This window comes from Blennius ocellaris (assembly GCF_963422515.1).
Source record: "Blennius ocellaris genome assembly, chromosome: 11".
Taxonomy (NCBI): Eukaryota; Metazoa; Chordata; class Actinopteri; order Blenniiformes; family Blenniidae; genus Blennius; species Blennius ocellaris.
Genome location: NC_137660.1, coordinates 28,418,168 through 28,432,432, shown reverse-complemented (window position 1 = coordinate 28,432,432; position 14,265 = coordinate 28,418,168). Strand labels below are relative to the sequence as shown.

Sequence of the window (14,265 nt, the reverse complement as noted above, 5' to 3'; positions counted from 1 at the left end):
GCTGAATGAACTTTTAGACTCACGTCATCAGTTTTCACAAATAAACTTCACATTCTATTTATTTCACTTCTATTTTACAGTTTATTGGAGTCAAAGACGTGTTTTTTATGTGGTTTAGAGCCGATTCTCCTCTTTATCCTCCTCCTCCTCCTCTTCCTCTTCCTCTTCCTCTTCATCCCCCTCCTCCTCCCCCTCCTCCTCCTCCTCCTCCTCCTCCTCCTCCTCCAGTCCCCGGGATTCGCGCGCCTCCGCTCTCCGATGTGAGTTCCTCGGTGCGCCCGGTCCGGCTCCATGGCTTATCCTCCGGGTTTCCTGTTCCAGCCCTCGGTGTCTCTGGCCCTGCGGGCCCCCGGCCCGCCCTTCAGCTCCGGGGTCATCCTGGGACCGGGACTGGGACCGGGACCGAGGACGGAGGAGCTCTGCCGCTCCTCCTCGGGCTCCGCCTTCGCTCCGTACTCCAGCTCCGCCGCGTCCCCGGGCTTCAGCCCGCACCTGCCGTACGGCGGGGAGCCGCGCGCCGCCGCCACGCTCAGCTCCTTCGTGGTGAGTGTCCTGCACCTCCTGCACCTCCTGCTCCTCCTGCACCTTCTGCACCTTCCTCCACCTTCCTCCGCGGGAGACTGAATTTAAAAAGTAAAACAGAAGTTCGGTTCAATCGGTGCGTAAAAAAAAAAAGATTCATCCATCAGCCGAAAAAACGCTGAAACCCCGAACTTTAAAAGAAACTTTTATACAATTTATAAACTTCTCATGATGTCGACTTTATTCATAAATCACTTTAAAACGAAATAATAATAATAAACAAACGGTAAATCGTTTTTTTTTTTGAATGAGCGGATTCAATCCACGTGGGTTTATTTTTAATTAAAGTCTCCGTTCTGAAGATTCGCCTTCATAATAATTTCACATTAAAACTCAATTTTGTTTTCTTTCTAGATTTAGATTATTTCTACTTATTTCACGTTGAACTGAATAATTTCTCTCTGACGACACGTGAAATTTCTCTCAATGTCATTTGTTGAAGTTTGTTTTTTTTTAATCTTGAAGATTTAATCTGGAATAAAGACGCACAGCCTGTTGTTTATTTATTTATTTGTTAATTTTAAAGCCGCGCCTGCAAATTAAATTTTGTTTGTGTTGTTTGCTTTATTTAACCGCCTTAGTGTCGTTACAGATTAGCGGGAGAGCCGCCAAGAAAACTGCTTCCAGCGCGTAAATCTGCAGCCGGAGCCGCTCCGAGAGACGCGCACAGACGCGCAAAGACGCTCCGAGGCGCGAGGACACGCGTAAAGACGCGTAAAGACGCGCAAAGACGCTCCGAGGCGCGCAAAGACGCGCAAAGACGCTCCGAGGCGCGCAAAGACGCGCGCAGACGCGCAAAGACGCCTCGAGGCCCTTGGACACGCGCAAAGACGCGCAAAGACGCTCCGAGCCGCGCAAAGACGCGCACAGACGTTCCGACCCGCGAGGAGACGCGCAAAGACGCTCCGAGACGCGCAAAGACGCTCCGAGCCGCGCAAAGACACGCACAGACGCGAGGACACGCGCAAAGACGCATCGACACGTGTAAAAACGCGCAGAGGCGCCGCGAACCACGAGACGCGTAAAAAAAATCATGCGGTGAAAATTCAAACCAAAAGTTTTGTAGAAAAAAAAGAAAAAAAGAAAAGTTACTAAAAGGGAGAAAAGTGTTTTTTGTATCCATGTGACGTCATGTTTCTCAGAATTACGTCACATAAAGTTCAGAGAGTTGTGATGATGAAGGCGCTTCTCCTCTTCCCTCCCCCAGAGTCCCCCCTACGACCCCCCCACCTCGGGCCTGTCCTCCCTGGACTACCACCCGTTCGGGGCCCTGGGGGTCGCGGGTCCCTATCCGCCCTACGGGGACGCCGCCGGCTACCGGAAGAACGCCACGCGGGACGCCACGGCCACGCTGAAGGCGTGGCTCAACGAGCACCGCAAGAACCCGTACCCCACCAAGGGCGAGAAGATCATGCTGGCCATCGTCACCAAGATGACGCTGACCCAGGTCTCCACCTGGTTCGCCAACGCCCGGCGCCGCCTCAAGAAGGAGAACAAGATGACCTGGACCCCCCGCACCCGCAGCGAGGACGAGGAGGACGAGGACCACGCGGAGCTGGAGGAGGACGAGGAGCAGGAGAACGGTGAGGGTGGCGGGGGAGGGGTGGTGGGGGGGTGGAGGGGGGGTGTCTCGTCCCTGGTCTCCGTCTCAAACCCGTTCCTTCTTCTCTCCCGCAGCGACCCGCCGCTTGTCCGAACCCGCTACCTCGGCGTTCCGGGGGGGCGGAGCCTCGGAACCGGGCTTCGGCGATCTGGACTTTAAGGACTCCGGGGCGGCCCCTGCCCCCCTCCCCCTCCCCCTCCCCCTCGGACCGCTCCGGGAGCCCGAGCGCACGCCGTCTCCGTCCGGCGACCCGCTGGAGTCGTCCTGCGGGGGGGCGACGCCCCCCCGGGGCCCCGGCGCCGCCCCCAAACCCAAACTGTGGTCCCTGGTGGAGCTCGCCACGTCGGGCGCCAAAAGTAAAGGCGGCGGCGCGTCCGAGGACGGGGGGGCGGGGCCAGCGACCGCCTTCCCCCGACACCTCTACTACACCTCAGCCTTCATCCCCGGGTTCTCCGGCTACGCCCCCGTCACGCCCCTGGGCGGCGGCGGCGGCGGCGCCCCCGTCAGGCCGCTGGGTGGATTACAGCACGGCGTGCTGCAGCAGGCCGACACGGCGGCCAGAGACTGTCGGCTCCCCGGACCGCACGAGCCACACGAACTTCAGAGAGGCTCCGCCAACCTGTAAAGACTCAGCCACGCCCCCAAAAAAACCCAGGCCCCGCCCCCCTACAACCCCCCCTACAACCCCCCCACAGACTGTTTTCTATGTTCCTGAGACGCTTTGTAGAAACACTGAAAACCATTAAAGACTAGTTTTACTAAGACTCACTAGAAACAACCTTCTTCTGTCAAAACAAACAGGAAATTAACAAACAAGGACAGGAAATAAAGAGGAATTAAAGAAATGTGAAATAATAAAAAAAAACATTGGAAAGCAACAAAACCACAAGCAAAGAAAAAAAATGGAAATAAAGCGGCGAGACGAGCGGCGAGAGAAAAAGAGACGAGAGGAAAAGAGACGAGAGGAAAAGAGACGAGACGAGAAACGGCTTCAGAGATTCAGGGACTGAAAAATTAAACCAAATGAATTAAACCAAAAGGAAACTTTTCTGTCAATTAATCTGAATTAAATGTAACAGAATTACCAATAATAATAATAATATCTAAACATTTATCTGATCAAGTGTTTCTATTCTATTTGACAAAATGTAAATTACCTAAATTAAATTTATCAGAGATTTAAAATAAGTTAAATACTCAGATTGTTGTATTTATTCACTCAGATCTATTAAATTAATTTCTAAGTCTACCTCCGAATGTTTATTGTAATTAATGACATGAAACCTCAAAGGAATTTAATTTCAATTAGAAGAAATACAAATAATATAAAGTGACTTGAATCAATAGATGTATTAATTAAATTCAAATTGAAACAAAGTGCAGGGAAATAATCTGATTACTTATAGAAAAGTGTCTGAAGTTAAAGATATTTATTAATGAACTGAACGTTTGTGAATTTAAACCTAAATAATTAAACTCGGATGTTGGATTTAGACACAAAAACCTTCAATACGTTTCTGTCCGGAAAAAAAATTATTAAAAGTGAAAAAAAAATGCAATAAATGTAAGAATCTGCTTCAACTCTCGGAATTAATTGAAAAGAAAAGAATCTATTTCAAATGTATTTAACAGAAATACCTTTTCATCTTCTGTGTTTTTAAAAAAATCATAAATAAAATGAATAATCAATCATCCAAACTGCATTTTAATTCTATTCTTCAGGACTGATCGTCCTCCGGTCGGCTCGTTGTGTTTTGTTTGTCATTAAATGTGCATTGAAAGAAGAAAAAGTTGAATTATTTTATATTAATTTGATTTATGAGTCAAGTAATGCAGCTGGAACCTTGAAATAATAAAAAAAAAGGCATTTTAATTGTCATATTTGACGTTTCATGAGTCCCGGTTAGGCGTGCAAGAAAAACGTGCTTTTATTTATAATTTGAATAAAATCACAGATCAGTCTCAAAGATATAGAAAATTAAAATGCAGTTTGGATGATTAGGAATTTTATTCACAGTTTTGCAAAAAGTGTTAAAGGTCAGATTTCACTTCACGGCAATTAATTACAAAACTATAGAGGAATAAATGAGAAAATTAAAGAAATTAATAAATATATCAATGAAATATTTACTTAAATGTGTCAATAATTAATTATAATTGGGATTCGATACATAAATGTGCCGTTAAACCATTAAAATACTTGGCTGATTGGTTCCAGACCTAACAAATCGATCCCAGAGAGGATCGCTGCAGATCGCCTCTGACCCACCGGGGGGCGCTGGAGGTGTTCAGATCTGCTCCGGACTCACCGTGAAACTTTTATTCATTGCCATCTGCTCGTGGGACGAGGTTCGGCTCGGTTCGGCTCGGTCCGGATCCCAGGTGTCGCACACTAAACACGTCCCTGTAGCAACAGGTGGCCGAACGTTGGTTCCGTCTGGAAACGTCTCTTCCGCTTGTTCGGGTGATTTGTTGAACTAAACTTTAGTTCCTGCGAGCAAACGGAGGGTGTGTGTGTGTGTGTGTGTGTGTGTGTGTGTGTGTGTGTGTGTGTGTGTGTGTGTGTGTGTGTGTGTGTGTGTGTGTGTGTGTGTGTGTGTGTGTGTGTGTGTGTGTGTGTGTGTGTGTGTGTGTGTGAGTGTGGTGCGTTCAGGGTCAGACTGGGATTAGTTCTCCTCCACTTTAAAGCAGAGAATCGATGAGCAGCAGATCAATAATCGAGCGGCGCTGCACCGAGGCATGATGGGAAATAAAGAGGCTTTTTAACTCGCAACACAAACAAACAAACAAACATTTCCGCTGAGCAGATAAAAAAAAACTACTTTAAAACACCACACACACACACACACACACACACACACACACACACACACACACACACACACGCCACTCCGCGGCCAGCAGCGCCCCCTGCAGGTCAGGCCGCTGCACAACATGTGGAACATCACAGATTCTGCAGGAGGTGGAGGGAGGTGCTGCAGGAAATGGAGGAGGTTTAGCAGGAAGTGGAGGGAGGTGCAGCAGGAAGTGAAGGGAGGTGTGGAGGGAGTTGCAGTAGGAAGTGGAGGAGGTGCAGCAGCAGGAAGTGGAGGGAGGTGCAACAGCAGGAAGTGGAGGGAGGTGCAGCAGCAGGAAGTGGAGGGAGGTGCAGCAGGAAGTGGAAGGAGGTTCAACAGCAGGAAGTGGAGGGAGGTGCAGCAGGAAGTGGAAGGAGGTGCAACAGCAGGAAGTGGAGGGAGGTGCAGCAGGAAGTGGAAGGAGGTGCAGCAGCAGGAAGTGGAGGAGGTGCAACAGCAGGAAGTGGAGGGCGGTGCAGTAGCAGGAAGTGGAGGGAGGTGCAGCAGGAAGTGGAAGGAGGTGCAACAGCAGGAAGTGGAGGGAGGTGCAGCAGGAAGTGGAAGGAGGTGCAACAGCAGGAAGTGGAGGGAGGTGCAACAGCAGGAACTGGAGGGAGGTGCAGCAGCAGGAAGAGGAGGAGGTGCAGTAGGGAGGTGTCGGAGGTGTTCTGTTCACTGACAGATGTTCCTTCTTACTTCCAGAACCTCCAGCGACCTGAAACCCTGAATATCACACAGGAGGAGGTTCAGACTGCAGGAGGTCACTGAGCCCCGCAGTCACACACACACACACACACACACACACACACACACACACACACACACACACAGTAGGAGGAGGAAGAGGCCCTCCTGCTGACCATGCATCCCTGTAGCAGCTGCTGCTGCGCCTCCTCCTCCTCCTCCTCCTCCAGAGGCCTGCTGGGACTCCAGGGTGCTGCTCAGCTCAGTGTCGCCTCCTGCAGGTCAGAGAACCTCGTTGTCACGACGACCAGCTGACAGGCGGAACCGAAGAAACTTTATTTCAAAACGGCTGATTTGTAGAACGAAACATCGTCTGGTTCCACTGGACTACCTTGGTACTACTTCACTACCTCAGTACTACTTCACTACCTCAGTACTACTTCACTACCTCGGTACTCGACTACCTCGGTACTACTTCACTACCTCAGTACTACTTCACTACCTCTGTACTTGACTACCTTGGTACTACTTCACTACCTCAGTACTAATTCACTACCTCGGTACTCGACTACCTCGGTACTACGTCACTACCTCGGTACTACTTCACTACCTCAGTACTACTTTACCTTCGTACTCAACTACCTCAGTACTACTTCACTACCTCAGTACTACTTCACTACCTCGGTACTCGACTACCTCTGTACTACTTCACTACCTCGGTACTCAACTACCTCAGTACTACTTCACTACCTCGGTACTCGACTACCTCAGTACTACTTCACTACCTCAGTACTACTTCACCTTGGTACTCAACTACCTCAGTACTATTTCACTACCTCAGTACTACTTCACCTTGGTACTCAACTACCTCAGTACTACTTCACTACCTCAGTACTACTTCACTACCTCGGTACTCGACTACTTCACTCGTTGTAAAGTAGTAAAAAGTTTTACTCTCTCACTATAAAGTCAAGATTACTTTAATGAAGAACTTCTCTTTGGGATCTTTATTTATTAAACTTATAAACAGAGGTGTTCCTCCCTGGCTCCGCCCCCCCTGGGCTCCCGGCCTGTGATTGGACGAACCGACAATCCACTTCCAGTCATTGTAACTGTTGGGAGGTGGGAGTGGAGCCTCCAGGGCCCCCCTGGGCCCCCCGGTGGCGTCCTGGTGGAACTGCAGCAGCGACACTGTCTCTTTAAAAACCCCGGACCGGATCGGACCCGGTCCGGTCAGTCCTGGGGCTTCACGAAGGTCCTCTTTGGCTTCGTTTCCGTGGCGACGCTGTGGTCCTGGTCCATCGCCGCCCGCTCACGTTTGCTGGCGAAGCGCTTCTTCATGCTGCCGACTAAACTCTCGTACCTGCGAGGAGCCGAGGAGAACCAGCAGGTGAGAACCTGACGGAACACACACACACACACACACAGATCCAACATGGCCGCCGGTACCTCAGAGCCATCTCTTCATCGGTGACGTCCGTCTGCATCTTCCTCCTCTGCTCCTCATCCTCCTCACCTTCATCGTCCTCTTTGGGATTCAGCAGGGCCATCAGCTTCTGTCCACAAACAACAACAACAACAACAGATCAACAATGTTTCAACAACAAACAACTGAAACAAACAAACAAGCACCAACAGCACATTGGAATAATACAACAACAACAACAACAAAGAATGATGGAACAATACAGTAAATAACAATAAACACAAACACCCGGAAAAAACAAACAAGTGGGGGGAACCAACAGCACGTTGAAAAAACAACACAACAACAATGCTGTAAACAGTGCAACAAACAATAAACAACATATAGACAACTCATCAACAACAAACAAAGAATACTGTAAACAATACAGTGAATAACAGTACACAAAACAGTAAACAACGCACAAAACAAACAACACAGTAAACAACAACACAAAGACGACGCATCGACTGTAAAAAGCGAACAAAGACCAACAGTGCCTTGAAAAAAAACAACACATCAACAACAAACAATGCCGTAAACACAATAAACAAAACTGTAAACAAAAACACAGTCAACAATAACAGATAAACAACGCATCAGCAACAAACTGAAAACACAGCGAAACAAGCAAACAAAGAGCGACGGCACATTGGGGGGGAAAACAAACACAATACATCAACAACAAACGACAAAGAGTGCTGTAAACAACAGATAAACAATGCAGTAAACAACAGACGAACCTCCACCTCCGGATTAAAACCTTTGAAGGAGATTCGGCCGAATCGAAGCTCCTCGCAGGGAACGAAGCTCTGCTCCTCCACCAGCACGTTCCTGGAGACACCACACCGTCAGTGTGTGTGTGTGTGTGTGTGTGTGTGTGTGTGTGTGTGTGTGTGTGTGTGTGTGTGTGTGTGTGTGTGTGTGTGTGTGTGTGTGTGTGTCCACTCACTCCTTGGCCTTGAGCTCCGGCAGGTCCAGGTACCAGTGCTCATCACTGATGATCCTCCTCTCCTCCTCCTCCAGCTGCTTCCTGGTGTCTGAGTCCAGACACCTCTGCATGAACTGTGGAACCACACACACACGCACACACACGTGTCCCATGTAAACAACACGTGTATATAAACGTAAAAACTTTCTATTCGTCAGATTTAAAGCTCAAATCCGCGTTAACGCAACATAAAGCTTCTGAAAGTTCCGCAGATTGTTTTTATTTATTTTTATCGTTTAATTTTACCTTCATCCGGAGCAGATTGTTGGACAGTTTCACCGAGTCTGACATCTTTAATCATTTACCGGTAAACTAACGAACTGCAAAAGTAACGAACTCGTTACCTAACGAACCGGTAAAGGTAACGAACTGTTTATTATCTAACCCACTGAACAGGTCTATTTGAAGCTAACAGCTTCGTTGCACACGAGCTAACAAACCGGAAGTACTTCTTCTTCGTCTGTTCCAACCGGAAGTTATAATCCGTCCCGCTGCCTGGCGGGAGCTGCAGTTGTTTCTCTTTATTCCTCGTCGAACAACAAAATACAGACTATTATCATAATCGATGCGTGATTATTAGTGACATTGGTGGTCATAGTCTAACTATTGTATTTATTTACTTTTTTCTTTTGTAGTCTCATATTATTTGTACGAGAATATTGTTTTGTTGTCTTTTATTTGTATTATTTTTACTTTCACGACATCACATGAACTACATATTAATACAGAAAAGTGCATATTACCCTCTCACCTCCTTATTTAACCACACCGTAAGATTAAGCGAAGGAAATAAGATTGACAAAAAAATTTTTTAAACCGAAAACATAATAACTAACTAAAATGTTCACATTGTGAACAGTATCATTACAATTATTATAAGTGATTAAATGATACCAATAATGACTGTAAAATTTAAAATAAATAAAAATGGACAGAGTCCGAGGACAGTCGTTCTGTTGTTCTTCATCTAATTAAAAAAAAAAACATACAGATGTTTGTGTTAACGGAATTTAACCTGTTATGACACTGAATGTTCTCATCTTACGATCAATCAAAACAAACGACGACCCTTCAGCTCAGACTAAACATGGAGCTCCACAGGGTTCAGTCGTAGGGCCGGTACTCTTAGAACTGCTTCCTATGATCAGGAAACATTCCATTAACCTCCATTGTTGTGCACAACTTGTTCTATTAGAGATTTTTTTTAAATGATGTGTAGAACCACTGGATGGTATTACCTTGACCTTTGACCTCCAGTACCACTGTGAGGCAGCCAGGAGTGACCTCTGACCAGAACTCATCACATGACAGAGCGCCACCTGCTGCAGCGTGCTGGAGCGACAACAATACAACAGTGTGTGTGTGTGTGTGTGTGTGTGTGTCTGTGTGTCTGTGTGTGCGCTGAACAAGGGACATTAATGATAAACATTATTCAGGATGAATTTTAGTCCACATTTTAAACAAAGACCTGATCCTGATGTGAGACTCTCCGTCTGTCACCTCCTGCTGCCTGCAGGGACACACACACACACACACACACACACACACACACACACACACACACACACACACACACACTCTCTCTCTCTCTTTGTCTACCACGCTGAGGTTAATATTCGCCGGAACCGTCTTTTCTTAACTATTATTATTATTAAATTGTTTCTGTTCTTATATATTTTACTGTTCCCCCTAAATATTGTAAACGCGGTACCAGAGGAGGAGGAGGAGGAACAGAAGGAGGAGGAACAGAAGGAGGAGGCTTTTGTATGTGCAGCCTTCCAGCGCACATCTCCATCTAACTGTGCGCAATAATTGAAATGGCGCATTTGGCCCCGGGCGCCCGGGGAGGGCGGGGGAGATGGGGGGTGGGGGGTGAAAGCGTGACGGGAGACGTCATCAGGCTCCGGAGCCGCGGGGGGGGAGTGTTACTGTCTGAAAGGAGGAGGTGCAGGGAGGAGGAGGAGGAGGAGGAGGAGGAGGCGCTGCTCCTCCAGAGGACGGTATGATGCAGAGGGGGGCAGGAGGAGTAAGATGAGGAGGAGGAGGAGCAGCAGCAGCAGCAGGAGGAGCAGCCCACCGCCCACCCCGTGTCCCTCTAACCTAATCCCGGCCCCGGGCGCTGCGCGGCCCCGGGGCCACTGCGCTCTCAGCCCTCCTCTTTATTTATCCGGGCGGAGGAGCCACGGACGCGCCGCTTTCGCTGCTGCTGCTCCACGGAGGACGTGACTCGGTGCCGGGACCCGGAGCTTGACCCAGGCCGGCGCTGTCCATGTCGTCTGTGTCGGTGTCCTCTCAGGTGAGCGCCCGCCCGCTCCCCTCCGGAAGTCTCCATGTCTGGACAGTGCTGGGATTTCCGACGATGCGTAAAACGCACCACCAGACCCCGTGTAGAAACCTCATGTTTTTTTAGATCTTTACCCATTTTAGGTGGGAAAACCGACAGAAATGAAGCAAACTTCGGATGTTCTGCCTAGAACCCGGCCTCCTCTTCAATTCGGCTCGCGACAAAAACTTCCTCTGTGGGACTTTATTTGATAAAAACCCGGATTTTCCCCGCCGGCGTCTGAGCGGCTTCTGTCGCGTGGATCTGCGGAGGTTTTTCATGTTTATTCTGGACGTCGGGGCGACTCGGAAACGTTCCTCGGGGTCCGGTTCGGTTCCGTTTCGTCGAGAAGCCGCGGGCTGCGGAGGAACCCGGTGAAACCCGGTGAAACCCGGTGAAACCGGGGCCGGAGCAGCACGCGCTCCGCCACTCGGACGGTTTAAATGTGGAGGTTTTCGGACGGAGTCTGGAGCGTGTGTGTGTGTGTGTGTGTGTGTGTGTGTGTGTGTGTGTGTGTGTGTGTGTGTGTGTGTGTGTGTGTGTGTGTGTGTGTGTGTGTGTGTGTGTGTGTGTGTGTGTGTGAGAGATGGTGGTGGAGGGGGGGCAGGACCCGGTTCCTGGACCGGTACCGGTTCCTGCTCAGAACCCGGTTCTTGCTGCAGACCCTCTTTGAAGTCTTTGAAGAGGATTCGGATCCTACTGGCTTTGTTGGAGAGGATTTGAACAGCAGTTTGCAGACCGGGTTGGGGGGGGGGTTGGTCTGGTGTTGGTAGTTAGTTTAGCCCTTGGGGGGGTAGTTAGCGCCCGGGGTGGTGGGGGATGGTTTGGTCCTGGGGGGTGGGGGGGTTGGGGGTCCTAGCCTGAGGCTTCTGTTCAGGGCTCTTCATCCTCGGTGTTCCTCAGGGCTCCCTCTGAGCTCCTCTCCAGTTTCCCCCTGTATTCCAGCAGCAGCGGTTGTGACGTCTTCGTTCTCTCACTGATGACGACACACGCGTTGTCCCTACAGGAGGGGCGGAGCCTGTCCAGGATGTCTCTGAGCCGCTCGCCCGTGTCTCCGCTCGGCGCCCAGGGCATCCCGTCGCCCGCCCAGCTCACCAAGACCAACGCCCCGGTCCACATCGACGTGGGCGGCCACATGTACACCAGCAGCCTCGCCACGCTCACCAAGTTCCCCGAGTCCAGGTGAGGCCCCGCCACCCCACTGACACCGAGGTTACCGCGGTCTGACGCCTCACCCGTGGACACGACCCGCCTTGTGTGCAGGATCGGGCGACTGTTCAGCGGCGCCGAGCCGATCGTGCTGGACAGCCTGAAGCAGCACTACTTCATCGACCGCGACGGAGACATCTTCCGCTACATCCTCAGCTTCCTGCGGACCTGCAAGCTGCTGCTGCCCGAAGACTTCCAGGTACGACCTGGCCGCCCTACCACTGCCATACGGTCCGACCGCCGAATGACCACCGAACGACTTGATTGCCCTATGACCCCCCAACCACTGTACAACCCGACCGCTGAACAACTTGACTGCCCTACAACCCCCCAACCACTATACGACCCGACCACCGAATGACCACCGGACGACTTGACTGCCCTACGACCCCCAACCACCGTACGGCCTGACCACTGAACACCCTAACCGCCATACGACCCCAACCGCCGAACAACCCGACGACCATCTGACCCCGACTGCCATACAACCCCCCGACCACCGTGTGACCCGACAGCCATACGACTTGCCAGCCACATGACCCCCCCCCAACCACCATACCACCGAATGAACCCCGACCACCATATTTCTGAGCGCCATACCCATGACCCCCATACCTCAGACCCCAGTATGACTCCTCCTAGAACCATGCTGTAATTTAGCACCAGCATCATGGCTCCTCCTGCTGGCGACCAGAACGAATCGACAAACTCCAGACTGGAGGATCCAGACCTGGAGGTTCTGCTCCGGATCCTCTGGTTCTGGATCTGCTGGAAGTCCTGAGAGCCTCATTAGTGAACACAGCAGCCAGCGAGGCCTCGGGCTGCACACACACACACACACACACACACACACACACACACACACACACACACACACGTTTATTAAAACACACAGCTGGGTGTGTTTTAATAAATGTGTGTGTGTGTGTGTGGCACATTGCGTCTATTATTCTGCTGAGGATGAATAAAGACGCCCCGAAGACAAGAGACGCTTCACAAAACCCATCCACCCCTGGCTTCTGGAGAGGGAGGGGGGGAGGGGGGGGCAACAAAGGAAGTGAAACCGTTTTTCAGAATAAAAGCTTCAGCGTTGATTTCAAGCTGTTTAAAGAGAAACCCGGGTTCCCGTTTACCCGACAGTGGCGCTTGGGACGGTCATGTGATTTGTCAGTGTGTCCCTAACGCCCCCCTCCCCCCGTCCCCAGGACTTCCCCCAGCTGTACGAGGAGGCCCGCTTCTACCAGCTGACCCCCATGGTGCGGGAGCTGGAGCGCTGGCAGGCGGAGCGCGAGCTGCAGCGGGCGCCGCCCTGCGAGTGCCTGGTGGTGCGGGTGACGCCCGACCTGGGCGAGCGGATCGCGCTGAGCGGCGAGAAGGTCCTGATCGAGGAGGTGTTCCCCGAGACCGGCGACGTCATGTGCAACTCCATGAGCGCCGGCTGGAACCTGGACCCCTGGACCCCACGCACGTCATCCGCTTCCCGCTCAACGGCTACTGCCGCCTCAACTCGGTGCAGGTGGGTCACCCGTCCTGTCCCCCCCCTCCCCCCCCCCCCCCCCAATCACCTCTAGAGCGCCACCCTGGTCACACCCTTGGTCTTCCCGTCCCCCAGGTCCTGGAGCGGCTCCTCCAGAAGGGCTTCGGCGTGCGGGCGTCCTGCGGCGGCGGCGTGGACTCCTCCCAGTTCAGCGAGTACGTCCTGTGTCGGGAGCTGAGACACATCCAGACCATCAGCAGCACCCCGATCCGGATCAAACAGGAACCGCTGGACTGAGACCCCCCCCCACACCCCCCCCGGGACCAGAGAGAGAGACCCGGACCAGAGAGAGACACCCTCCAAACACCGGTGGGGCTCTGGGACCACCTGCAGCTGCCACACTGCAACACGGACACTTTGTTTACTGTGTGTGTGTGTGTGTGTGTGTGCGTGTGTGTGTGTGTGTGTGTGTGTCTCACAGTCAAACCACTGGTTTCTTTTCTTTATTTCATTTTTCTGAAAAGGTACAAACGAGTGAAAAACTCCTGAAATATCTCACAACGTAGGAAATATAAATACTCAGAGTCTCTCTCACACACACATACACATACATACACTCTCTCTCTCTCTCTCTCTCACACACACACACATACATACACACACTCTCTCTCTCTCTCACTCACACACTAAAGCGTGAAAGAACCTGCAGACCGGTGTGAGGAGGAGCTGAACATTGCTTCACCTCCTCCTGTCACAGCTCTGCTTGGAGTCCGGGGTTCAACGTGAAGCTGCAGGTCCTTCATCATCATCATCATCATCTTCATCGTGGCGACCAGCTTCCTGTTTCTTCCAGTTTTTTGTTTCTTTTCTTTCGATGTTGGACGAGCTTCTTCTTGTGTTTTGTGATTAAAATGTTGAAACGCCGCGGCTCTCAGGACTCCTCCGTTAAAACTGGACACACACACACACACACACACACACACACCACACACACACACACACACCACACACACACACCACACACACACACACACACACACACACACACCACACACACACACACACACACACACACACACACACACACACACACC

The 14,265-nt window shown here is 50.9% G+C and overlaps 3 protein-coding genes across 3 annotated transcripts; 2 read left to right on the top strand and 1 right to left on the bottom strand.

The window, feature by feature from the left end:
• Positions 1 to 291: 291 nt before the first annotated feature.
• irx5b (iroquois homeobox 5b) lies at positions 292 to 2,810 on the top strand (the record flags this gene model as incomplete). Its single annotated transcript, XM_080504804.1, has 3 exons — positions 292 to 543; positions 1,790 to 2,126; positions 2,260 to 2,810. The coding sequence occupies 3 exons, from the start codon at positions 292 to 294 to the stop codon at positions 2,808 to 2,810; spliced, it is 1,140 nt and encodes a 379-aa protein (XP_080360930.1).
• Positions 2,811 to 6,719: 3,909 nt separating this feature from the next.
• Positions 6,720 to 8,587, bottom strand: mphosph6 (M-phase phosphoprotein 6). The gene is made up of 5 exons (XM_080505058.1): positions 8,409 to 8,587; positions 8,124 to 8,236; positions 7,915 to 8,005; positions 7,156 to 7,262; positions 6,720 to 7,069 (listed from the first exon to the last, which is right to left on the bottom strand). The coding sequence occupies exons 1-5, from the start codon at positions 8,451 to 8,453 to the stop codon at positions 6,940 to 6,942; spliced, it is 486 nt and encodes a 161-aa protein (XP_080361184.1). The 5' UTR covers positions 8,454 to 8,587; the 3' UTR covers positions 6,720 to 6,939.
• Positions 8,588 to 10,196: 1,609 nt separating this feature from the next.
• Positions 10,197 to 14,095, top strand: LOC308136627 (BTB/POZ domain-containing protein kctd15-like). Its single transcript, XM_080505056.1, is given in 6 exon segments — positions 10,197 to 10,458; positions 11,492 to 11,667; positions 11,749 to 11,893; positions 12,900 to 13,137; positions 13,140 to 13,210; positions 13,307 to 14,095. Coding segments are annotated over 6 exon segments (819 nt in total). The 5' UTR covers positions 10,197 to 10,431; the 3' UTR covers positions 13,469 to 14,095.
• The last annotated feature ends 170 nt before the right edge of the window (positions 14,096 to 14,265 follow it).

What these genes read in the sequence shown, in the direction of transcription:
- mphosph6 (XM_080505058.1), bottom strand. Translation starts at nt 8,453, where the DNA reads ATGTCAGACTCGGTGAAACTGTCCAACAATCTGCTCCGGATGAAG. An exon ending in CCGGAGCTCAAGGCCAAGGA is followed by an intron (nt 8,006 to 8,123) that starts GTGAGTGGACAC and finishes TGGTGTCTCCAG; the next exon opens with GAACGTGCTGGTGGAGGAGC. An exon ending in GTTTTAATCCGGAGGTGGAG is followed by an intron (nt 7,263 to 7,914) that starts GTTCGTCTGTTG and finishes GTTTGTGGACAG; the next exon opens with AAGCTGATGGCCCTGCTGAA.